We start from the raw sequence: 24,081 nt of genomic DNA, 5'->3' as shown, positions 1-24,081 counted from the left end.
CAGACAGAATATAAGGTGTTGTTTCTCTATCCTGAGGACAGCTTCGTCTTGGACCGACACGTTGGAATGGGAATTAAAATGTTTGGTTAAAAAGCACAACATTGAGGCTGAAGGGCCTGTACTGTGCAAATAGATTTTATGTTAACATTCTCACCTTTTGTCTTTTTCCTTAGGGTTTTGGTCACACTTTGAACCATATTGACACATACAGCTGACAAATTAAGAACTGCAAATTATACCAATCAGTGGACTATCAACTTCTCTCCATTTTCACTTTTTTTTTAAATTAAAAGATGAATAAATTTAAAGACTGAAATTACCTCTGTTTAATTCTGTCAAGAAATGCAACATTGAGCAGCCTGTAGGCAGGGCAGGCAGCAACACAAGGGTACGCTGCTTTGCTGTTTGGACGTCGGGACCTGCTGAAAGAGGATGGATAAAGAAACAGCAGAGGAGATGTGGCATTGCCTGTGGTTGGTTAATAAACTCATACTGAACTAGAAGATGATTAGCAGGGAGACAGAGCAAGAGAAAGACATCAAAACATCTGTCAATGACCAATAGTCCAAGGATATGCTGAGGGCAGCCCACAGGTGTCACCAAACTTCCATGCAACAAAGCATGCCCACAGGTTACTAACCCAAACTCATACGTACATGTTTGAATATGGTAGGAAACTGAAGCATCAGGAGGTCATGGGGTGAATGTACAAACTCCTTACAGGCAGTAGGAGGAACTTAACCCAGGCTGCTGGTACTGTGAAGAGTTACACTAGCTGGTAGACTAACCGGTGGCCCTGCTTGAGTCCAGGAGGTGGAGAAAGGCAGCCTCAGGTGCAGAGGATTGGCTGCTGTTCATCACAATTGGTTCAACCACTTCTTGCCCCAGTGGGACACAGCCATTAATAAGTGCAAGCAGGCTTTCCCACTGAGGTTGGGTGAGACTAGAACTAGAAGTCATGGGTTCAGGGTGGTACTAGTGCGGACTGAGCTGCTAGTGGAGGGGGTGGATGCAGGTTTGACTGCAACATTTGGCAAGTACATAGATGGGAGGGCTATGACTGCTACCTCAGTATTTTGGTCTCTCTGCACATTTTTTTATATTGTAACTTAATGTTTCTGTACTGCAGTGTACTGATTACCACAAAATTACAAATTTCATGTGTCAGTGATGCCATATTTCTGATTCTGGATGCCATCTCTCTGCCCACCTGTCTTGACAATGTGGAAAAATTTTTCTAGATCTTGGTGAGTGTGTGTGTGTGTGTGTGTGTATACATATATATACACATACATATACATACACACATACACATATACATACATATATATATAAAAAACCATATAACAATTACAGCACGGAAACAGGCCATCTCAGCCCTTCTAATCTGTGCCGAACTCTTACTCTCACCTAGTCCCACCAACCTGCACTCAGCCCATAACCCTCCATTCCTTTCCTGTCCATATAGTTTTCCAATTTAACTCTAAACGACAACATCAAACCTGCCTCAACCACTTCTGCTGGAAGCTCGTTCCACACAGCTACCACTCTCTGAGTAAAGAAGTTCCCCCTCATGTTACCCCTAAACTTTTGCCCTTTAACTCTCAATTCATGTCCTCTTGTTTGAATCTCCCCACTCTCAATGGAAAAAGCCTGTCCACATTAAATCTATCAATCCCCCTCATAATTTTAAATACCTCTATCAAGTCCCCCCTCAACCTTCTACACTCCAAAGAATAAAGACCCAATTTGTTCAACCTTTCTCTGTAACTTAGGTGATGAAACCCAGGCAACATTGTAGTAAATCTTCTCTGTACTCTCTTTAATTTGTTGACATCTTTCCTATAATTCAGTGACCAAAACTGTACACAATACTCCAAATTTGGCCTCACCAGTGCTTTGTACAATTTCAACATTACATCCCAACTCCTATACTCAATGCTCTGATTTATACAGGCCAGCATACCAAAAGCTTTCTTCACCACCCTATCCACATGAGATTCCACCTTCAGGGAACTATGCACCATTATTCCTAGATCCCTCTGTTCTACTGCATTCTTCAATGCCCTACCATTTACCATGTATGTCCTATTTTGATTAGTCCTACCAAAATGTAGCACCTCACATTTATCAGCATTAAACATCTTTCAGCCCACTCTTCTAACCGGCCTAAATCTCTCTGCAAGCTTTGAAAACCTACTTCATTATCCACAACTCCACCTATCTTAGTTATATTACACACTCTTACTCTCACTCACACACTCATATCTAGAAAAACTTGTACATGCATGCATTTTTAGTAGGCTTGACTACTGTAATAGCGTTTTCACAGGTCTCTGTAAAAAATCCCTCAAGACAGCTGCAGCTCATTCAGAACACTGCTGCTAGAATCCTCACTAAGACGAAGAAAGTAGAATATATCACTGCAGTTCTCAGATTGCTACACTGGCTTCCTGTCCATCAGAGGACTGATTTTAAAATATTACTACTGGTTTATTAAGCACTCAGTGGTCTAGAGCCAAAATACATCTGATCTCTTGCTGCATCATGAATCTTCCTGAGCTCTCAGGTTGTCTGGGGCAGGTCTGCTTCCTGTCCCCAGGTTCAAAACTAAACACTGTGAAGCAGCTTTTAGTTACCATGCACCACATATCTGGAATAACCTTCCAGAAGATCTGAAGTCTGCCAAAACTTTAAGCTCTTTTAAATCAAAGCTTAAAACTTCTTGCTGTAGCTTTTGATTAGAATCTCCTGCACTGTAACTTCTATTTATCATGACTATTTTTTGTGATTTTATTTTCTTATATTGCCTGAAATTTGATATTTGATTTTATATATCTTGTTCTATCTAAAGCACTTTGAACTGGCTGGTGTTTGAAAAGTGCTATACAAATAAAACTGCTGCATTCTTTTGCCTTCTCCCTGTAACACCCGTACCAATTAAGAACCTATCAACCTCCACTTTAAATAAACCCAATGACTTAGCCTGCACAGCCGTCTATGGTAACGAATTCCACAGATTCACCACCTTCTAGCAAAATAAATTCCTCATCTCTGTTCTAAAGGGACATCCTTCTATTCTGAGGCTGTGCCCCCTGCTCCTAGACTCCCCCACAATAGGAAACATCTTCTCCATCTTGGCCTTCAATTAGGTAGATTTTGATGAGATCTCTCTTCATTCTTCAAAGTCAGAGCAGTCAGATGCCTTACAGTCCCTTCAGATGACAACAGTAAATACATCACACAAACCCACCACTGCCCAAATAAGTCAACTACAACACCAGAACCCGGAGTGAAAATGGCACCCATACAGTTTTGATTAGTTGTTCAGACATAGAACAGTACAGCATAGCAGAGGGCTTTCTTAACCTATTCCAAGATTAATCTCATCCTTCCCCCTCACACAGCCCTCCATTTATCTTTCATACATGTGCCAATGAGTTTCTTAAATGTCCCTGATGTATCTGCCTCTACCACCACACCTGGCAGCACGCTCCGTGCACCCACTACTTTCTGAAACCTACCACTGACATCACCCCTATACCTTCCTAAAACAAGTTCTGGTTGCCTCAAGGATATGGAAGCTTTAGAGAGGGTGTAGAGAATTACCAGGATGGTGCTTAGTTTATTGAATATGTCTTACGGAGATAGGGAGCATTGTTTTAAGATAAAATAAGGGAAAGTATAGAGAGGATGTCAGAGCTACTGTAGGTTTTTTTTCTATTTTTTTGCGGAATGATGGGTGCGTGAAACGCCCTGCCGGGGTGGTGGGAGAAGCAGCTACATTAGGACATTTAAGAGACTATTAGAATGGTACATGGATGAAAGAAAACGGAGGGGTATGTGTGGAGTAGGTTAAAAGTTCAATAAATCACCTTAAAATTATAGCCCTTTGTTAGCCATTTCCACCACAGTCTATAGTTGTCCACTCTATGCATCTTATCATTTTGTACACCTCTACCAAGTCATCATTCTCCTCCTCTCCAAAGAGAAAAACCCTAACTCACTCAACCTATCTTCTTAATACATGCACTCTAATCCAAGCAGCATCCTGGTAAATCTCTACAGCCTTTCTAAAGCTTCCACAGCCTTCGTCTAATGAGTAATCCTAGAACTCTTTCTCTAAAAGTCATTCTGTTTCAGTTTTCTTACAATTCACTTCAAAAGAGAACTCTAAACCATAAACAAGTTTCACAAACCCTACACTGCCAAAATAGAGTCATAGAGCACAGAACTAGGCACTCTGGACCAGTTGGTCCATGCCAGACTGTTATTCTGTCAGGTCCCATTGACCCACACCCAGAATACAGCCCTCCATGTACTTCTCCCAACTGTTTAATATCTAACCCACGGCAGCTTGTTCTACATTCTCACCAGCAAATGAAGTTCCCCTTAAACATTTCACCTTTCACTCTCAACCCATGACCTCTTGTTCTAGTCTCACCCAAAATCAGTGGAAAGGGCCTGCTTGCATTTACCCTATCTAAACCCCTCATAATTTCATATTCCTCTATTAAATCTCCCCTCATTCTCCAAAGTTCCAGGGAATAAAGTACTAACCTGTTCATCTTTTCCCTGTAACTCAAATCCTCAAGTCAAGGCAACATGCTTGTAAATTTTCTCTGCACTTTCATCACGTTGGTATTTTTCCTGTAGGTAGATGACCTGAACTGCATGATACTCCAAATTCGGCCTCAGAAGCATTTTATACAGCTTCACTGTAACATCCCAACTCCCATACCCAATACTCTTATCTTTCTATCTCTTTACTGAAATACAGTTCAGAATAGGCTCTTCCAGCCCAGCAACTGATTTGACCCTAGTCTAATCACAGGACAGTTTACAATGGCTAATTAACCATATACCTTTATCACATCTCCCTTCATTCTCCTACACCCCAGAGGGTAAAAGGCTGTGACCACACAGTCCTGGTTAGTTATTCAGATTTTTTACCTCTGTCATTAACACAAGGAGACAAGGTCCCAGCGATACAGTTTAATTATTTACTGGTCAGGCCACCTTCACCTGGCACACGTGGATAATCTCATGTATGGGGCTTTTCTGAGCAGTCCTCACCCAGCTCCATAGTGACCTGAAGGGTGTCATTGTAGAACTGTCCAGCGCTGTCGGAACCTCCAAAGACCAGGAGTTTGAGGCAGGTCCCTGTGCTGCCCTGGCTTGAGCTCAGGTACACTAGGCTATGACCTGCTCTTGGCACAGAGGACAGAGGATGGTGATTCAGACTGCTCCAGTTGTAGGTGTCTGGGGGTGCAGAGAGTATGGAAAGGAAGGAGTTAGTGCTGGGTGATGTCCACTTGATAGAAAATTGCCCAGCATTTGTAGTTGCATACTCCATTACTACAACACTCTCAGTTTCACAAGCGTAATGATCGCTAAAGGTCACCACTATTCATAAAGTGATCTCTCAACTCCACCCAGGCTCCCTCTCAGTTGCCCTGTCTGTTAATTAAATTAAAGGCATCCGTTAGTCTTGCGAGACCATGAATCTGCGCCTGGAAAGTCTTCACTCTCCAGGGCGCAGGCCTGGGCAAGGTTGTATGGAAGACTGGCAGTTGCCCATGCTGCAAGTCTCCCCTCTCCACAACACTGATGTTGTCCAAGGGAAGGGCATACAGCTTGGCACCAGTGTCGCTGCAGAGCAATGTGTGATTAAGTGCCTTGCTCAAGGACACAACACGTTGCCTCGGCTGGGGCTCGAACTCATGACCTTCAGGTCGCTAGTCCAATGCCTTAACCACTTGGCCACGTGCCCACTGTGTTAATAATAGAGGTCATATTACCCATAATCCTCTGCACTGAAGAAGTCAGTCATTAATGGAGTACAAGTATGTCCGGCAAAGGTGGTGTTTGCTGATTATAAACACAAGAGATTCGCCAGCTGTTGGAAATCGTGAGCAACACACACAAAATGTTGGAGGAACTCAGCAAGTCAGGTTGCATCCATGGAGAGGAATAAACAGTTGACATTTCAGCCCAAGACCATTCATCAGGACTCCTGATTCAAGTGTTTTCTAATCGGTTTTGCAGTGAAGTGCATGGTGAGGGATTGCAGAGACCAGGTGTACAGGGGGACAAGGGCGTCAGAGTGCATGATCCATAAAAGGCTGATGTGTGGAGACAGCAATGAGTGAAGAAAATTAACAGCAGATAGCTGACTGGTAGGATTGAATGTTAGATGGCTTATTGGTGAGACCACACCAACAGCACCATCACAGCTTCGCAGCATAAGAACATAAGAAACAGGAGCAGGAGTAGGCCATCCGGTTCATCGAGCCTGCCCCGCCATTCAATAAGATCGTGGCTGATCTGTCTGTAAGCTCAGCTCCATCTACCTTCCTTTTCCCCATAACCCTTAATTCCCTTACTATGTAAAAATCTATCTAACTGTATCTTAAATATATTTAGTGAAGAAGCCTCAACTGCTTCCCTGGGCAGAGAATTCCACAGATTCACAACTCTCTGGGAGAAAGAGTTTCTCCTCATCTCCGTCCTAAATCTTCTCCCCTGAATCTTGAGGCAGTGTCTCCTAGGTTTAGTCTCAAATATGGAGTTATATGTAGTGCCTTGAAAAAGTATTCACTCACCATACCTTTGTTCACATTAAAGAGCATTACAACCAGAGATTTTGATTCATTTAACTGAAGTTTTAGATTTGTGCATCACATGGTCCTTTTTTCACAGTAGGGCCCAAAATACGGGGGAAAATTGTAAACAATGAAAAACTAAAAATTCAAAACTCACCACACGACCACCAAAAAAGCATACAAGACAAGGGAACACATACCAATCATTGTAGAGGGATCAGAAGCGAAAAGAGAGAGATATTGACACACAAGAACTTGAAATTGCTCAGAGGACCCAACCTGGACACAACATACTGATGCAGCTGTAAAGAATGCAAGGTAGTAGCTATACTTCATTAGGAGTTTGAGGAGATTTGGTTTAACCATATAACAATTACAGCACGGAAACAGGCCATCTCAGTCCTTCTAGTCCGTGCCAAACTCTTACTCTCACCTAGTCCCACCAACCTGCACTCAGCCCATAACCCTCCATTCCTTTCCTGTCCATATAGCTGTCCAATTTAACTTTAAACAACAACATCGAACCTGCCTCACCTACTTCTGCTGGAAGCTTGTTCCACACAGCTACCACTCTGAGTAAAGAAGTTCCCCCTCATGTTACCCCTAAACTTTTGCCCTTTAACTCTCAACTCATGTCCTCTTGTTTGAATCTCCCCCACTCTCAACAGAAAAAGCCTATTCACGTCAACTCTTTCTATCCCCCTCATAAATTTAAATACCTCTATCAAGTCCCCCCTCAACCTTCTATACTCCAAAAAATAAAGACCTAACTTGTTCAACCTTTCTCTGTAACTCAGGTGATGAAACCCAGGTATCATTCTGGTAAATCTTCTCTGTACTCTCTCTATTTTGTTGACATCTTTCCTATAATTCGGTGACCAAAACTGTACACAATACTCCAAATTTGGCCTCACCAATGCCTTGTACAATTTCAACATTACATCCCAACTCCTATACTCAATGCTCTGATTTATACAGGCCAGCATACCGAAAGCTTTCTTCACCACCTTATCCACATGAGATTCCGCCTTCAGGGAACTATGCACCATTATTCCTAGATCCCTCTGTTCTACTGCATTCTTCAATGCCCTACCACTTACCATGTATGTCCTATTTTGACTAGTCCCACCAAAATGTAGCACCTCACATTTATCAGCATTAAACTCCATCTGCCATCTTTCAGACCACTCTTCTAACCAGCCTAAATCTCTCTGCAAGCTTTGAAAAGCTACTTTATTATCCACAACGCCACCTATCTTAGTATCATCTGCATACTTACTCATCCAATTTACCACCCCATCATCCAGATCATTAATGTATATGACAAACAACACTGGACCCAGTACAGATGGTTTGTCAACTAAGACACTCGAAATCTTCAACAGATGAACTGTGGAGAGCATTCTGCATCACCATCTGGTATGGTATGGGGGTGGGGGGGGCTACTGCACAAGAATTAAGTAATTTACAAAGACTTGTAAACTCCATCATGGGTACCAGCCTCTGTAGTATTCAACACATCTTCAAGGAGCGGTGCCTTAGGAAGGCAGCGTCCATCATCAAGAATCCCATCTCCCAGGGCATGCCCTCTTCTCATAGTAACCATCAGGTAGGAGGTACAGAGGCCTGAAGGCACACACTCAGTGACTCAGGAACAGCTTCTTCCCCTCTGCCATCCAATTTCTAAATGGACATTGAACCCAAGAACACTACCTCATGACATTTTTTGGGTTTTTTTTGCACTACTTATTTTAACAACTATTTAATAGACATACATATAGACATACATATACTTTCAGTTTTTATCCCTCTATATTTATCATGTATTTCATTGTACTTCTGCTGTAAAGTTAACAAATTTCATGATGTATGCTGGTGATATTAAACCTGATTCTGATCCTTGCAAAGCATCACATAGAAGATACTGCAAAGATGAGGAAGATGGTCTTGTGGTCGGATGAGACAAGCATTGATCTTTTTGGCCTCAACACTAAGTGGTACATGTGGCATAAATCTAATACTACACATCAATCAGATAACACCATTCCTACTGTAAAGGAAGGTGGAGTAACATCATGCTGTGGCGATGCTTTTCAGTGGCAGAGACTGGAAATCTAACCAGGACTGAGGGGAAGATGAACACTATTAAATACAGAAAGATCCTGGATAAAAACCTGCTAGCATTTACCAGAAAACTTAAAACTGGGCGAGAAGTTCATCTTTCAGCAGGACAGCAACCAAATGCACACTGCCAGAGCAACCATGGAGTGGCTTCAAATGAAGAAAATTGATGTCAGAGTGGCCCAGTCAGAATCCTGACCTTAACCCAATCGAACATCACTGACAAGACCTCAAGGTTGCTGTCCGCCGCCGCTCCCAAACTAACCTGGCACAACTTGAGAAATTCTGCAAGGAGGAATGGCCAAATCTTGCTCCGTCATGTTGTGCAAAGCTAATAGAGATTTATCCAAAAAGACTACTCTGGCTGTAGTAGCTGTGAGAGGTAGTTCAGCTGAGGAAAGGGGGATGAATACTTTTGAACTGCTGACATTTCAGTTTCTGAATTTTTAGGTTTTCCATGTTTTACAATTTTTTGGGGCTCAACTGTGAAAAAAGCATGTGATTCACAAATAAAAATTTTTAGTTATATTAATCAAAATCCCTTGTTGTAATACTCCTGGATGGGGGCTAAATATTTTTTCAAGGCACTGTGCTACACAGTGCAGATAATGACAGCTATTTAGATGAAAAGAGATTTTTTTTTTGATGGATAGGGGCCAAGTGCTAGAAGAAGACAGACATTTGTGACATGTATATAGAGACATACAGTGAAATACGCCATTTGCATCAACCGTCTGGGACAGCCTGCAAGTGTCGCTATTCTGGTGCCAATATACCATGCCCACAACTTACTAATTCTAACTCATGTCTTAGGAATGTGGGAGGAAACCGGAGCACCCAGAGGAAACCCATGAAGTCACAGGGAGAACACACAAACAGCAGAAATCAAACCAATGTTGTAGAGTACTACACTAACCTCTATACTACGTCTTGGTTTGCATGACACTTATGGGCCAAAGGGGTTTTTGATGCTGTATAACAAGGAGCAGGCGTAGCTCCTCGGTCCCTCAAACCTGCTACACCCTTTGATAAGATCATGGCTGATCTGACCTCTCAAGTGTACATAGTGAAAAAAGCACGGAAATCAGTTCAGTGAAGGTTTCCGAGACTTATACCAGGAGTTGGTGGGTTGTCTGCCTGAGGAACGTTTGGAGAGGCCAGATTAGTGCTTATTGGAATTTAGGTGATCAACAGAAATCATAGCATTATGAAGCACAACAGCACAGAAACAGACTCTTTGGCCCATCTAATCCTGCCTAGTCCCATCTACATGCATCTGGACCATGGGCCTCCATACCTCTCCCATCAGTGTATTTATCCAAACTTCTCTCAATGCAAACACAAGAAATTCTGCAGATGCTGGAACTCCAAAGCAACACACAAAATGTTGGAGGAACTCAGCAAGTCAGGCAGCATCTAAGGAAATGAAGAAACAGTCGATGTTTCAGGCCAAGACCTTTTTTCAGGACTGAAAAGGAAGGGAGAAGATGTCAGAATAAAAAGGTGGGGTGAGGGGGAGAAAGGATAGCTGGGTGGGTAGGAAAGATAAAGGGCTGGAGAGGAAGGGATCTGATAGGAGAGGAGAGTGGACTAGACTATAGGAGAAAGGGAAGGATGAGGGGCATCAGAGGGAGGTGATAGTCAGGCGAGAAGAGGTAAAAAGTCAGTGGGGGACAGATGCAGAGGGGACGGGGAGGAAATTTTTTTTTTAAAACCAGAAGGAGAAATCCACATTCATGCTATCAGGTTGGAGGCTACCTAGATGGAATACAAGATGACGCTCCTCCACCCTCAGGGTGGTCTCATCGTGATACAAGAGGAGGCCATGGACCAGCATGTCGGAATGGGAATCAGAATTAAAATATTTGGCCACTTTAGGCAGATGGAGAAGAGGTGCGCAACGAAGCAGTCCTCTAATTCATGATAGCCCTTACCAAATGTAGAGGATGCCGCATTGGGAGTGTCAGACACAGCAGACGGCCCCAGCAGATTCACAGGTGGAGTGTTGCCTCACCCGGAAGGACTGTTCGGGGCCATTGAACGGAGTTGTGGGAGGAGGTGAATGGGCAGGTGTAGCACATTGGCTGCTTGCAGGGACAAGTGCCAGGAGGGACAAATGTCGAATGTTTGTCAACGCTCTTAAACGTTGCATCCAACATTTCCACTGACAGCTCGTTCCACACTCGCACCACCCACTGAATGAGGAAGCTCACCCTCGGGTTGCCCTTAAAATTTCACCTTTCACCCTTAACCTGTGACTTCCAGTTTTGGTGTCACCCATCCTCAGTGGAAAAAGCCTGCTTGCATTTACCCTGTCTGTACCCTTCCTCATTTTATATACAGTACCTCTATTGATTGAAATACTGAGGGGTCAACAGACTGGATGTACTGGATAGAAGAGGTTTCCTCCTTGCAGAAAACCCAGAACTAGGTGTCACTGTATAAACAGAAGGCAAGGCCAGATAAGACAAAGCAAGGTGACATTTTCTGAGGATTTTGACCTCAAAGGGCAACAGAACTTATCTTTAAATAAGGCAGAGGAAGATAGGCTTTTGACGGATGAGGGGGTGATTAATTACCGGGGAAGACAGGAATGTGAATTTGAGGTTACAGTCAGATTAGTCACAATGTTGCTGAACAGTGGGACTGGCTCCAGACGACCGGTAGCTTCCTCCTGCTCCTCATTCCTATGTTTGCACGGTATCAGAGCCTGGCGGGCACTTGGGGCTTGTTGTAAGATCAGCTGACTATGCAGTAATAAGTCCTGCCATGGTGCCGCTGAATAAGAACAAACAAGAGGGGCTGAATAGTCTCCTTGTTCTTCCACTGGGGCAGCAGATTATAGGATCTGCCCCACTAACATGGTAACTGTGGAAGGAATGGAAGTGGAGTTTTCCCAGCATGTATTTAGTGAAAGAAAGGGCCCGATAAGGGATAAGGAATCATTACCATGGAAACTAGATGGGGGACAAGGGGAGGAAGAGGAGGGCAAGAGTAATAGAGTCAGAGAGCTACAGCTTAGAAACAGCCCCTTCAGCCTGACTTGTCCATGCCCAGCAAACTAGTCCACCCTACCCACAATTGGCCCATAGTCCTCCAAATCTCTCCTATCAATGTACTTATCTAAATGGTTTTTAAATGTTGCTAATTAATATAATAAATATTCCAAGTATGCACACCCTTTGTGTGAAGAAATTGCCCCTAATGTACCCATTGAATCTCTTAGCTCACATCTTAAACCTATGTCCTGTTGCTTTCAGCATTCACTCCCTGGGAAAAGACTATGTGCTTTCACCTGTTTATGCCCATCATGATCTTATATATGTCTATCAGGTCAGCCCTCAATCTTCTACACTCCAATGAATAGAGTCCTGCTCTACGCAACCTCTCCTTGTAACTCAGATCCTCAAGGCCATGCAACGACCTAGTGAATCTTTCCTGCATTCTTTCCAGTTTAATTACATCTTTCTTCACCAAATCTGTACACAGTATTTCAAGCTTTTACTTGGATTTTCAGAAGGCATTTGATAAGGTGCCACACTAGGTTGCTTAACAAGATAAAATCCTATGGCGTTACAGGAAAGATACTGGTAGGGACAGAGAAATGGTTGACAGTCAGGAGGTGGCGAGTAGGAATAAAGGGGGCCTTCTCTGTTTGGCTGCCAGTGACTAATGGTGTTCCTCAGGGGTCAGTATTGGGGCCGCTACTTTTCACATTTTTTGTCAATGATTTGGATAATGAATTCGTAGCAAAGTGTGCCGGTGATACGAAGATAGGTGGAGGGGTAGGTGGTGCTGAGGAAACAATACGATTGCAGCAGGACTTCGACAAATTGGAAGAATGGGCAAAAAAGTGGCAGATGGAAGTGTTGGGAAATGTACGATAATGCATTTTAGTAAAAGGAACAATAGTACGGACTGTTATCTAAATAGGGAAAAGGTTCAAACATCAGAGGTGCAGAGGGACTTTGGAGTCCTCGTGCAAGATTCCTAGAAGGTTAATTTACAGGTTGAGTCTGTGGTAAAGAAGGCAAATGCAATGTTAGCATTTATTTCAAAGGGAATAGAATATAAAACCAAGGAGATAATGCTGATGCTTTATAAGACACTAGTCAGGCCACACTTGGAGTATTGGCAACAGTTTTGGGCCTCATATCTCAGAAAGGATGTGTTGTCATTTGAGAGGGTCCAGAGGAGGTTCACAAGGATGATTCTAGGAATGAAGGGGTTAACATATGAGAAGTATTTGGCAGCTTTGGGCCTGTACCCAATGGAATTTAGAAGAATGTAGGGAGTTCTCATTGAGACCTACCGAATGTTGAAAGGACTAGATAAGGAGGATGTGGAGAGGATGCTTGCTATGGTGGGGGTATCCAGAACTAGAGGGCACAGCCTCAAAATTGAGGGGGGACCTTTTAGAGGTAAGGAGGAATTTTTTTTTTAAACCAGAGATTAGTGAGTCTGTGGAATGCTTTGCCACAGACTGAACTGGAGGCCAAGTCCATGTGTATATTTCAAGTGAAAATTGAGCTTCCTGATAGGTCAGGGCATCAAAGGATATGGCGAGAAGGCAGGTGTATGGGCTTTGAGTGTGTTCCAGGATCAGCCAAGATGGAATGGTGGAACAGACTCAATGGGCTGAATGGCCTAATTCTGCTCCCATGTCTTATGGTCTAGGTATGGCCTCAGTTAATAAAATAATTGAACCATTGGTTCCTTAGCTCTTATTAGAGATTATAACCCTGCGTTATACTGAAATAATGCAAGGGAAATGGCCAAGGGACAATGGACTGTAATTCTGAGTCTAGAGCAACACCAGGATGCCAGGGAAATCAGCTGAGGGAAAGAGGGCCAGAACGACTCCTATCCAGTGCCTTCCCCTCACTGCAGGATGAGAAATAACTGCTTCATAGTAACACAGACAAGATTCCACCTACCTAGGTTGAAGATAAACACGTCGTGCAGGGCCCCAGTCAGATTGTATCCACCGCTTATCAGAATCTTGTTCTCATTCACAGGCACAGCAGCGTGGCGACTAAAACAAGACAAAATTCCATTTATATTACACCTTTCTTGGAAGTTATGTTGAATTTCTGAAGGAACCAAAGAGAAATTACTGAAGGCTTTACCAGCAGCTTCCATAGGGTTTAATCTCCATTGTAATACATACCTATTTGGTTTTCTAATGACTTTGGTTTTGTCCTAGTCAACCATCTCTCCCCTAGCACCCACCCACCACATTACATAACCCTAGACACAGACCTTAGCTCCATATGCACTGTCGTAGAACAGCACAGTACCCTTTTGCCCATGAAGTTGCACAGATCTTTTAACCTACTCCAAGATCAATCCAACCCTTCCCTTCTACATCGCCTTTTTAAAAATTATTTTAAATACCCCTAATGTATCTGCCTCTACCCACCACCCTGTCAGGTGTTCGATGCATTCACCACTCTCTCTAAAAATATCTACCTCTGACATAGACCCCTCTCCCCATACTCTCCTCCAGTCACCTTAAAAGTATGCCCCCTCATATTAGCCATTTCCACTCTGAGGAAAAAGTCTTTAGCTGTCCACTCTATCTATGCCTCTTATCATCTTGTTACACTGCTATCAAGTCACCTCTCATCCTCCTTTGTTCTAAAGAGAAAACCCTAGCTTATTCAACCTATCCTCATATGACAAGTTTTCTTATCCTGGTAAATCTCATTTACATTCTCTCTAAAGCTTCCACATCCTGCCAAGAATGAGCAACCAGAACTGAACACAATATTCCAAGTGTGATCTGTGACATTAACCTCCCAGCAACCCTAAACTCAATCCTGCAACTAGTGAGATGCTAAAACACCATATGTCTTCTTAACCACCTGATCAACTTGAGCTGCAACATTTAGTGATCTATGATGTCACAAAAAACTGTGGGTCAATTGTTTAAGAAAAATAACCAGATGGCTTGAGTTGCAAAAATAAATTGAGGTGCTTTTATTAACCTCAAAACAAGACAAAAACTGGGGAAAAAAATATATATATATAGCCACCCTCAGACTAAACACCAAAGAAAACTAACCCCAAAGCCCCTCTGCATCTTGTTTTACAGCGGTTGGCATCCAGCTTAAAGGTGCATTACCGCCATACCCCAAAGCCTTGGTAACCTGAGGCTTATAACTGCTAAGCCCCTCCCCCTAGACCAACCAAAAGCTAATTAACTCAATTATCCAATTAAAGATGGTATCCTCCACCATCAGCACACCTGCGCAGGTTGCTGCTGCCTCGATATGAGACATCTCCTTGCAGCAGCTCTGTTTCAGACCCAGTCACTATTACAGCTGGGGATGAGTGTTTTATCGAGTGCGCCATGTGCCATCTGTAGTTAGTGATGGGCCTTCGTCACAATGATATGAGGCATAAGATCTCTGTTCCTCCATACTGCTAAGAATTCCTGCACTATCTCTGTACACTACCTTCAAATTTGACCTTCCAAAGTGAATCACTCCACACTTTTCCATGTTGAACTCCATCTGCCACCTTTCAGCTCAGCTCTGCATCCTATCAACGTCCTATTGTACGCTCAACAACCTCCTACATGATCCACAACACCACCATTCTTCATGTCAACTGCAAACTTACTAGACCACCCTTCCACTTCTTCATCCAAATCACAAAGAGCAGGGGTCCCAGAATAAATTCCTGCAGAACACCACTGGTCACCAATCAAACGTCTTACTAGAATCCATATCCACCACATCCACTGCTTTACCTCCATCAATGTGTTTTGTCACATCCTTAAAGAATTCAGTCAGGCTCGCGAGGCATGACCTGCCCCTCGCAAAGACATGCTGACAATCCCTAATCAGACTATATTTTTTCCAAATGAAATGTAAGGCACATGGGACCCACAGTCTGCAATGATTTGGATGAAAATGTATGTAGTCCAATTGGCAACTTTGCATATGAAATAACAATAGGTGGAGTTATGGGTAGCAAAAGGGGTTGTTGAGGGATACAGCAGGAAATTTGGGGGGTGAATAACAGATGGAGTTTAATCTGGATGAATGGGAGGTGTTGCACTTTGCCAAATCCACTGTCTTTCCTCTGGCTGATCCAGTGTCCTCCCCTCCCACACTCCAAAGGCATATGGGTAATGGTTACAGTTGTACCCATGCTATCTTGGCACCGGAAGCACGGTAGCCCTCAGCACATCATACTGTGTGGTATGCTTAGCCTGAAGGAGTTTAAATCTCCTCTTTGACAGTTCAGTGAGACCCTCTCTCACTGCTCCCCCTGTGGTTTCTCCTGCTGTCCAACTCTTTGACCAAGTGCTTACCCAGACTTGTCAGCCTGTACTCCTTTCCCCTCACCTTATTTTGTTGTCGGCCCCCTTTCCAGTCCTGAGGAAGGGTCTTGGCCCAAAACTTTGACTGTTTAGAGGGCTTCAGTTTATGGTGCGAGGGGAAGTTTAAGGGGGATTTGCAAGGCAAGTTTTGATTTTTCTTTTGTACTGAGTTGTGGGAGTCTGAAACACTCTGCTGGAGAGATGGTGAAAGCAGATACAATAGAATTATTTAGGAGGAATTTAGACAGACAGATGAACCCAAGCACATGGCATTAGTTTAAACTGGCATCATGGTTAGCACAGATGTGGTGGGCCAAAGCTCCTATTCTTGTGCTGTACTATGTAAAATTCTCTTTACACTGTCCTACCACACACACGAGCTCCAAGAAGACGACAAGTTTTGGAGGCTTGGAAGCCTCAATGACCTGGAGAGCTATATCGGCTGGAGTCAGGGCTTTATGTTTTGGCTCTTTCTTGGGTCACCCATGCCAAACAGGTCAAAGGGTAGAGGCCAGACTAAGAGTGGGCCACTGGTCCTCCAGGTTCGAGGTTCAGCTCAGGGCTAACAACCCTGACTGGTAAAACAAAACTGTTACGGAAACAGCAATGAAGAATCCTTCTACATCTGAGAGCGATGGTATTCCTTAGTGTGCTCTGGGACTTGCATGACCGACAGTAGTGGAAACCGAGCTACTGACATGATGAAGGAAGCCCTGAACATCGCCAGAGATAGAGGACCTTCATTGCTGCCCTAAATGCCAAGCAGTGTAACTGGCAATAGAGGCCACACACATCCAGTGCCTTCTCCTGGGCTCTTGCTGGAGTCAGTACTTCCTCACTCCACAGTAACCAGCTAGCCACTGCTTCACCTGGACGAGGAGATCAAGCTCCCTGACCGGCACCATTCCTCTCCATTTGTTGAACCCTGTGGTTTACACAGACCCTCGTTCCCTGAGGGGAAGACCTACCATCGTGGAGGAGGAGGACCTGGGATTTGTACATTCACATACTCCATGAAACCTAGGGGAAATGGACAGGAGTTAGAATCAGCAGACTGCGAGGCTATTCTGACATCAATCTACATCAGTTCCTTTCTGGAACATTCCAGTGTCCTCCCCACCCTGACAATGTTTAGTTAATGAACTACACATATTCAGAACAATACAACACAGTACAGGTTCTTCACCCACAATGTTTTGCCGACCTTTTAGCGTGCTCTAAGATCACTCTAGGATATGGTTTAAGATGACGCTAGTGAGACGCAGCGATGTCTTACTGGCAGCAAACAAAACTACAAACTGCTGTACTAATCACACTTTCCCTGGATAACGATCACTACAATCAACAGCTTGTAACTTCCCTTTCAGCGCTGTGCTTTTGAACTGCCTGTATGACCTGGCATTTTTGTGGTGTGAACTGGAGTCGCGAGGTGCAGTAAGGTCGCAGCGTGGCAGGTATGGGCCAAGTCAAAGGGGCAGGGCCCGGGAGCGAGGATCGAGATGATGTTTGGTCGATATAAGTACCAGGCCAGATTGGAGTGTCGGGGCCAGAGTCGAGGGAGGGGCAGACGTTCAGCTCACTGCTCCAGGAGGTTCAGCTCACTGCTCCGGGAGTGTTGGGGCCGGAATCGAGGGAGGGGCAGAGGTTCAGCTCACTGCTCCAGGAGGTTCAGCTCACTGCTCCGGGAGTGTCGGGGCCGGAGTCGAGGGAGGGGCAGACATTCAGCTCACTGCTCCGGGAGTGTTGGGGCCGGAATCGAGGGAGGGGCAGAGGTTCAGCTCACTGCTCCGGGAGTGTTGGGGCCGGAATCGAGGGAGGGGCAGAGGTTCAGCTCACTGCTCCAGGAGTGTCGGGGCCGGAGTCGAGGGAGGGGCAGAGGTTCAGCTCACTGTTCCGGGACTGTTGGGGCCGGAGTCGAGGAGGGGCAGACGTTCAGCTCACTGCTCCAGGAGGTTTAGCTCACTGCTCCGGGAGTGTTGGGGCCGGAATCGAGGGAGGGGCAGAGGTTCAGCTCACTGCTCCAGGAGGTTCAGCTCACTGCTCCGGGAGTGTTGGGGCCGGAATCGAGGGAGGGGCAGACGTTCAGCTCACTGCTCCAGGGAGATTTGCTTATCTCTGCACAGAATTGAGGCCGCGGCTGCAATTAATGGGCTCTTGACCGGCTGCAGCAATGAACTGGCTTCGTGGTTGTGGACTCACTTTCGTAAATTTTAGTTCTGAGTGTTATTTTGTTTTATTGTTTGCACAATTTGTTTCTTTTCTATGCATATTGGGTGCTTGATGGTCTTTTTCCAATGAGTTCTATTGGGTTTCTTCATTTATGCAGCTGCCTGCAAGGAGATGAATCTTAAAGTTGTATATAGTATAGTATACACAAACACGAGGAATTCTGCAGATGCTAGAAATTCAAGCAACACACACCAAAGTTGCTGATGAACGCAGCAGGCCAGGCAGCATCTCTAGGAAGAGGTACAATCGACGTTTCGGGCCAAGACCCTTCGTCAGGACTAACGGACAAAGGGTCTGTATAGTATACATACTTTGATGATAAATGTACTTTGAATCCTTCCCTCCCACATAGTGGTTGATTTTTCTTTCATCCATCTGCTTATTTAAGAATTTCTTAACTATCTCTAATGTACCTGCCTTTACCACAGCTGCTGGCAGTATGTTCCATACTCTGTGTAAAACAAAAAACTTACCTCCAACACCCCCCTATACTTTCCTCTAATCACCTCAAAATTATGCTCCCTGGTACTAGCCATTTCCACCCTGGAGAAAAGCTCTGCACAAGACCTGAGACATCGAGGCGAATGCAGAAGGTCAGCGAGAGTTTCAGTGCCTTTTGATCACTGCTGGAGGAGTCTGAGAGCGGCCGATCGTTGTGTGGCTCACTGTGGCAGGGGGGTAGGCCCCTCTGCCTCGTGTGGTGTCCCTCTCTTTCCATGAATGCCTGTGATATCATAGGATGGTACCATAGTTCTGCGTTTATGGACTGTGGACTATTTCAGACTTAAGGTTTTTATATTCCGGGTTTTTTTAAAAAAAAAAGTCACCATTCCTTTTCCATTTTGCTTTGCGAGGGAAATGTGTCTGGGGTTGATTTTCTGTTAGAGTTCTGTTAGTTTTTTGTGTGGGGATGAGGCTTTTTTTTGGGAGGGGTCGATCTTCCTGTTCTTTTGTGTGTGGGGAGAGTAAGGAGTTATGGGGGGTTGATTATTGGGATGCCATTCTTTTTTGTACAGTGGGGGGGGGGGTTCCTCTCTGAATGAGTTTCATGTTCCTTCTTTGTTTCGTGGCTATCTGGAGAAGACAAATTTCAGAGTTGTCTTTGATACACGCTTTGATAATAGATGCATCTTTGAAGAAAAACCCCTTTCTTCATGTCTCATCATCCTTTGTTAATTATTTTAACTTTGATGCTTTTTCAAAAAAAAAAAATGGCCACAGAAAGCTCACTTCTGATGCACATATTCTTCTGCTCCTGCTCCAAAGCATTCCGCACCCCCCTCCCCCCCACTCTTCCAGTAACAGGGTGAACTGAGTGCTGGGCAATTTCTATCACTGGTCACAGGCACCCCTCATACTGACCCCACACCATCTCCTCACCCAGATCCAGTACGTGCAGATCATTCACACTCAACAGCCCCTATACTGACCCCACACCATCTCCTCACCCAGATCCAGTACGTGCAGGTCGTTCACACTCAACAGCCCCCATACTGACCCCACACCATCTCCTCACCCAGATCCAGTACGTGCAGGTCGTTCAGGAACACGCAGCTCCGGTTTCCACCGAAAATGATCAGTTTATCTCTCAGGAGCGTGGCAGAGTGACTGGGGGTGGAGAGATAGAGAGTCAGAGAGTTGTGGTGTTGAGGGGCTGATGGGCTAAAGCTACAGTGCCAACACGGGAGGAGCAGAGGCCAGCTGTTTGACAGGGGGTCCTCAGTGAGGCTGTGGTGAATGCCCAGGCAGCTCACCTTCCTTCACCTCTCCTCTCTCCCTCTTCCGCTTGTGGATGATACAAATATAGGTGAAGGGGCAGGTAGTGTTGAGAAAGCAGAGAGTCTGCAGAAGGATAATAGGTGCAGGAGTAGGCCATTCAGCCCTACGAGCCAGCACCGCCATTCACTGTGATCATGGCTGATCATCCACAATCAGTACCCCGTTCCTGCCTTCTCCCCATATCCCTTCACTCCACTATCATTAAGAGCTCTAACTCTTTCTTGAAAGCATCCAGAGAATTGGCCTCCACTGCCTTCTGAGACAGAGCATTCCACAGATGGACTTGGACAGATTAGGAGAATGAGTAAAGAAGATGCAATACAGTGTAGGAAAGTGAATGGTCATGCACTTTGGTAGAAGGAATAAAAGTGTAGACTAGTTTCTAAACAGGGAGTAAGTTCAGAAATCAGAGGTGCAAAAGCACTTGGAAGCCCTAGTACAGGACTCCCTAAAGGTTAACTTGCAGTGGCAAGGAAGGCAAATGCAATGTTAGCATTCATTTCAAGAGGACTAGAATATAAAAACAAGGATGTAATGCTGAGGCTTTATGAAGCATTGGTCAGAGTATTAGAGTATTGTGAACAATTCTGTTTGAAAGGATGTGCTGGCATTGCAGAGTCTAATCATCTTGAGAATGAAATGTGGTCTCCATCTCCATCAGTTTTCTGCTGTACATCAGTACATGTGACAATAATAAACCCACTGGCCAGCTGTCCTCCTCTGGTCAGTTCCAACAGCTCCATGAGCCACTTACCCACAGCGAGGAAGTGGCCTCTCCCCCACCACGATGGGCTGGTACCAGATCTCGTGCTCAGGGTTGAAGATGTAGAGGGTGTTGCTGTAGAGCTGCCCCCCCTGGGGGGGCCGGAAGAGGAGGCCACCAAAGATGAAGAGCTCCCGCTGGAAGACAACGGCACTGTGATAGGCCAGGGATGGCACCTTCCCCTTTCCCTGCAGCGGGGAGGCAGAGGGAGAGAAAGAGAAATGAGCTTTATGTACATCAAAACAGTAAAACTTGTTGTTTGTGTCAGTGACCAGTGCAGTTTGAGGATGTGCTTAGGCAGCTCGCGAGTATCACCATGCCTCTGGCACTGACATAGCTTGCCTGTACTTATTAACACTAACCGTATGTCTTTGGAAGAACCCATACAGTCACGGGGAGAACATTCAAACTCCTTACAGACAGCGGCAGGAATTGAACCTGGGCCGATGATTGCTGGAACTGTAAAGTGTAACTCTATACTACCAAGCCACCCTGACACTCCCATCCCCAAATCCATCAGGCTGGTGGGAGGGGTGAACAGGTCAGTCGAAAATTACGCAACCGAGATGGATGCGTCTTTAATTAATCACCCGCTCTTTAATCATTCAGTCACCATTCTATCAGACACTTCCTTTCATTCCATCCACCTCTCCCCGTCCTTTACAATATTATACAAGTTCATACTACAGCACAGTTCAGGCCTTTCAGCCCACAATGTTCTGCTGAACTTTTAACCTGCTCTAGGATCAGTTTAACCCTTGCCTCCCACATAGCCTATCTAAGCGTCTCTTAAATGCCCCTATTGTATCTGTCTGTACCAGCATCCCTGGCAGCACATTCTGAGCACTTACCACTCTCTGTGTAAATAAACTTACATTCAGTTTCTAATGGACTGTGGGCTACAAAACCAGGCAGGTGGAGTTGAGACACAGAACAGGCATGCCACACTGAACAGGGAAACAGCCTCATGAGGCAGTGGGCTCCAGTTCCCGGGCATGCAGAAAAGATCTGACTGGGAATGTCCCTCTCACCACCAGGCAACGTCTTGATGCCTGTCGGTGAGGTCTGGCAGAGAAGCATTTTGCAGATTTCCTGAGTTCGCTCAGGAAACCACCCCGCTGTGTCCATTGAGTCCATCTCCTGCAGTGTCTGCAGAATATCCTGTGTTGACCACTCCCACCCAGATGGGTGTGGTAAAAGGTGTTAGACCAGAAGAACTTTTCCATGGAGTGTGGCAACATCCAGCTGACCGGGACATTGCGAGTCAAAAGGGCCAGAACGCGCTTTGCAGCATGGGGGATAGACAGAACCCTGGCACATGCACATCGTGATACTTGGTGTGTGCATATTTAGGTTCCTCAGACAGCATGATGTAGCTATACACGAAGGTGGTCATGATGAGGGCTACATTGGGCATTATTGCTCCCATTGTCCAGGGACTTGTACATTGTGACCTATCTGACTCGCTCGATCTTGGATCCACAGGTGAACCTGAAGACAGCTCGAGTAATTCCCAAGGTGGAGGTGTGGGGAATGAGGCACACCTGTGGCAAGAAGGCAGCCTTGAGGGCACCTCACACCTGACTGATCAATATCACTGGCATAGGTCATGAAATTTGTCGTTTTGCAGCAGCAGAATATTGCAATACACATCAATAAAAACTATAAATATATATACAGAATTAAATTAAATCCCAGTTACCAATAAGGTGCATCCTCCACACAGTCTCAATTTCTGTTTTTACCTTTCCAGTCCACTCCAGCAAATTCTTGTTACATGCCTTGGCCTCTCCAAACCAGATCTCCAGCCCTGTCAGACAATCAAACCTGATGGTGAAGGGGACACTGGATTGGTTGGGCCAGTTGCCGAAGAAAATGGCCTCGCCGTTGCCAAGCAGCCTCCCACTCCAGGTCCCAAATTTCAACAGCTGTCATTACTCACAACCATGAAGGACCACTTCCAGGTCAAGGTGTCCAGGATGTAGACATTGTTGAAACATTTAGCATCATTCTTCCCTCCAAATATGTAAATACGGTTGGCATCAGGGTCATAGGTGGCTGAGTGCCCACACACACTTTGTGGGATGGGGATGGTTAGTGTTGAGGTTGTTTCCAGGGGAAACCAGAAGATGTCACCATTATCTGCACAGAAGGTCGAAAATTATGGGTCATTTACACTCATAAAACCCATGGAAAACAATAGCCCGATTTTCTTTGGAGTAAATTAAACAGTCGATGTTTCGGGTGCGTCCCTTCATTTCCCCACCTCCTCCACCATATCTCTCCTCCGCATTCCTCCAATTCCAATGTGAATGGTTTATTAATGATATTCAAAGTGGTGCAGTGGTGAACAGGTTCTCTGGAACTGTGTGCCTCATTCATTTCTCAGAGGCTGGTATTGATGGAAAAGACCAGCATCTGGTCTTGGTGAATTAAGATATGGGGTGGAGGAGCAGCAAGGTTTTGAAGAGATAAGTTGATATTTTCTCAGGGATCTGTGAGGCAACCACCCAGGTGTCCAGTACACACACCTGAAAGCAGTGACAGCCTCGTGAAGGATGACAGGAAATTTCATTCAGACGGCAAATAAGGGGCCTTTCAGCCCTCTGCTCAGCTTAGTCCCACTTGCCAGTTCTTGGCCCACATGCTTGGAGATGTCACCAGGGCTGAAGGCTGCCCAGGTTGTAAATAGTCCTTTGGAACAAGGGAGACGGAGGGGAGATTCCACTAGGATATGGTCTGGGAGAAGTGTGCAGATGCAGTAGCTCACGCGAGGCTGCAGAGAAGGTTCCAGGATAAAAGGGAGACACTGTCTAGTGGAGCGGTCGATGGAGTAGTGCGAGGCAGAGTAGCTGACTAGCATCTCCTTAGAGCGAGGGGTTTGGATAGAGTGGGGTTTGTTAGGTACATTCAGGAAGGTTTCCTGACCCAATATATAGATAAGCCAACCAGAGGAGAGGCTGTACTTGATTTGGTATTGGGAAATAAACCTGGTCAGGTGTCAGGTCTCTCAGTGGGAGAGCATTTTGGAGGTAGTGATCACAACTCTACCTCCTTTACTATAGCACCAGAGAGGGGTAGGAGCAGACAAGTTGGGAAAACATTTAATTGGGGTAGGGGGAAATATGATGCTATTAGGCAGGAACTTGGGAGCAGATGTTCTCAGGGAAATACACGGCAGAAATGTGGCAAATGTTCAGGAAATATTTGCATGGCATTCTGCATAGGTATGTTCCATTGAGGCAGGGAAA

At 45.0% G+C, this 24,081-nt stretch overlaps 2 protein-coding genes across 9 annotated transcripts in view; one reads left to right on the top strand and one right to left on the bottom strand.

The window, feature by feature from the left end:
- Positions 1–316, top strand: part of gstz1 (glutathione S-transferase zeta 1) — a 34,815-nt gene extending 34,499 nt beyond the window's left edge. For all 7 annotated transcript variants that reach the window (XM_072272088.1, XM_072272070.1, XM_072272104.1 and 4 more), the window contains one exon: positions 174–316. The gene's annotated coding sequence lies outside the window, so the exon portion shown is untranslated. The remainder of the gene's footprint in view (positions 1–173) is intronic.
- Positions 1–24,081, bottom strand: part of LOC140204987 (kelch domain-containing protein 2) — a 58,234-nt gene that overhangs the window by 9,670 nt on the left and 24,483 nt on the right. The window contains exons 8-13 of one of the 2 annotated variants that reach the window (XM_072272042.1): positions 22,773–22,972; positions 20,822–21,018; positions 19,805–19,896; positions 17,028–17,079; positions 13,664–13,761; positions 5,077–5,262 (exon numbers count right to left, since the gene is read on the bottom strand). In XM_072272042.1, the coding sequence (XP_072128143.1) occupies positions 5,077–5,262; positions 13,664–13,761; positions 17,028–17,079; positions 19,805–19,896; positions 20,822–21,018; positions 22,773–22,972 (825 nt within the window). Of the gene's footprint in view, positions 1–5,014; positions 5,263–13,663; positions 13,762–17,027; positions 17,080–19,804; positions 19,897–20,821; positions 21,019–22,772; positions 22,973–24,081 lie in introns of those variants that run through there. The other variant, XM_072272034.1, reaches the window with a different exon arrangement.

Source organism: Mobula birostris, chromosome 1 (assembly GCF_030028105.1).
Source record: "Mobula birostris isolate sMobBir1 chromosome 1, sMobBir1.hap1, whole genome shotgun sequence".
In the NCBI taxonomy this organism is placed as follows: domain Eukaryota; kingdom Metazoa; phylum Chordata; class Chondrichthyes; order Myliobatiformes; family Myliobatidae; genus Mobula; species Mobula birostris.
This window is presented reverse-complemented; position numbering and strand designations above follow the sequence as displayed.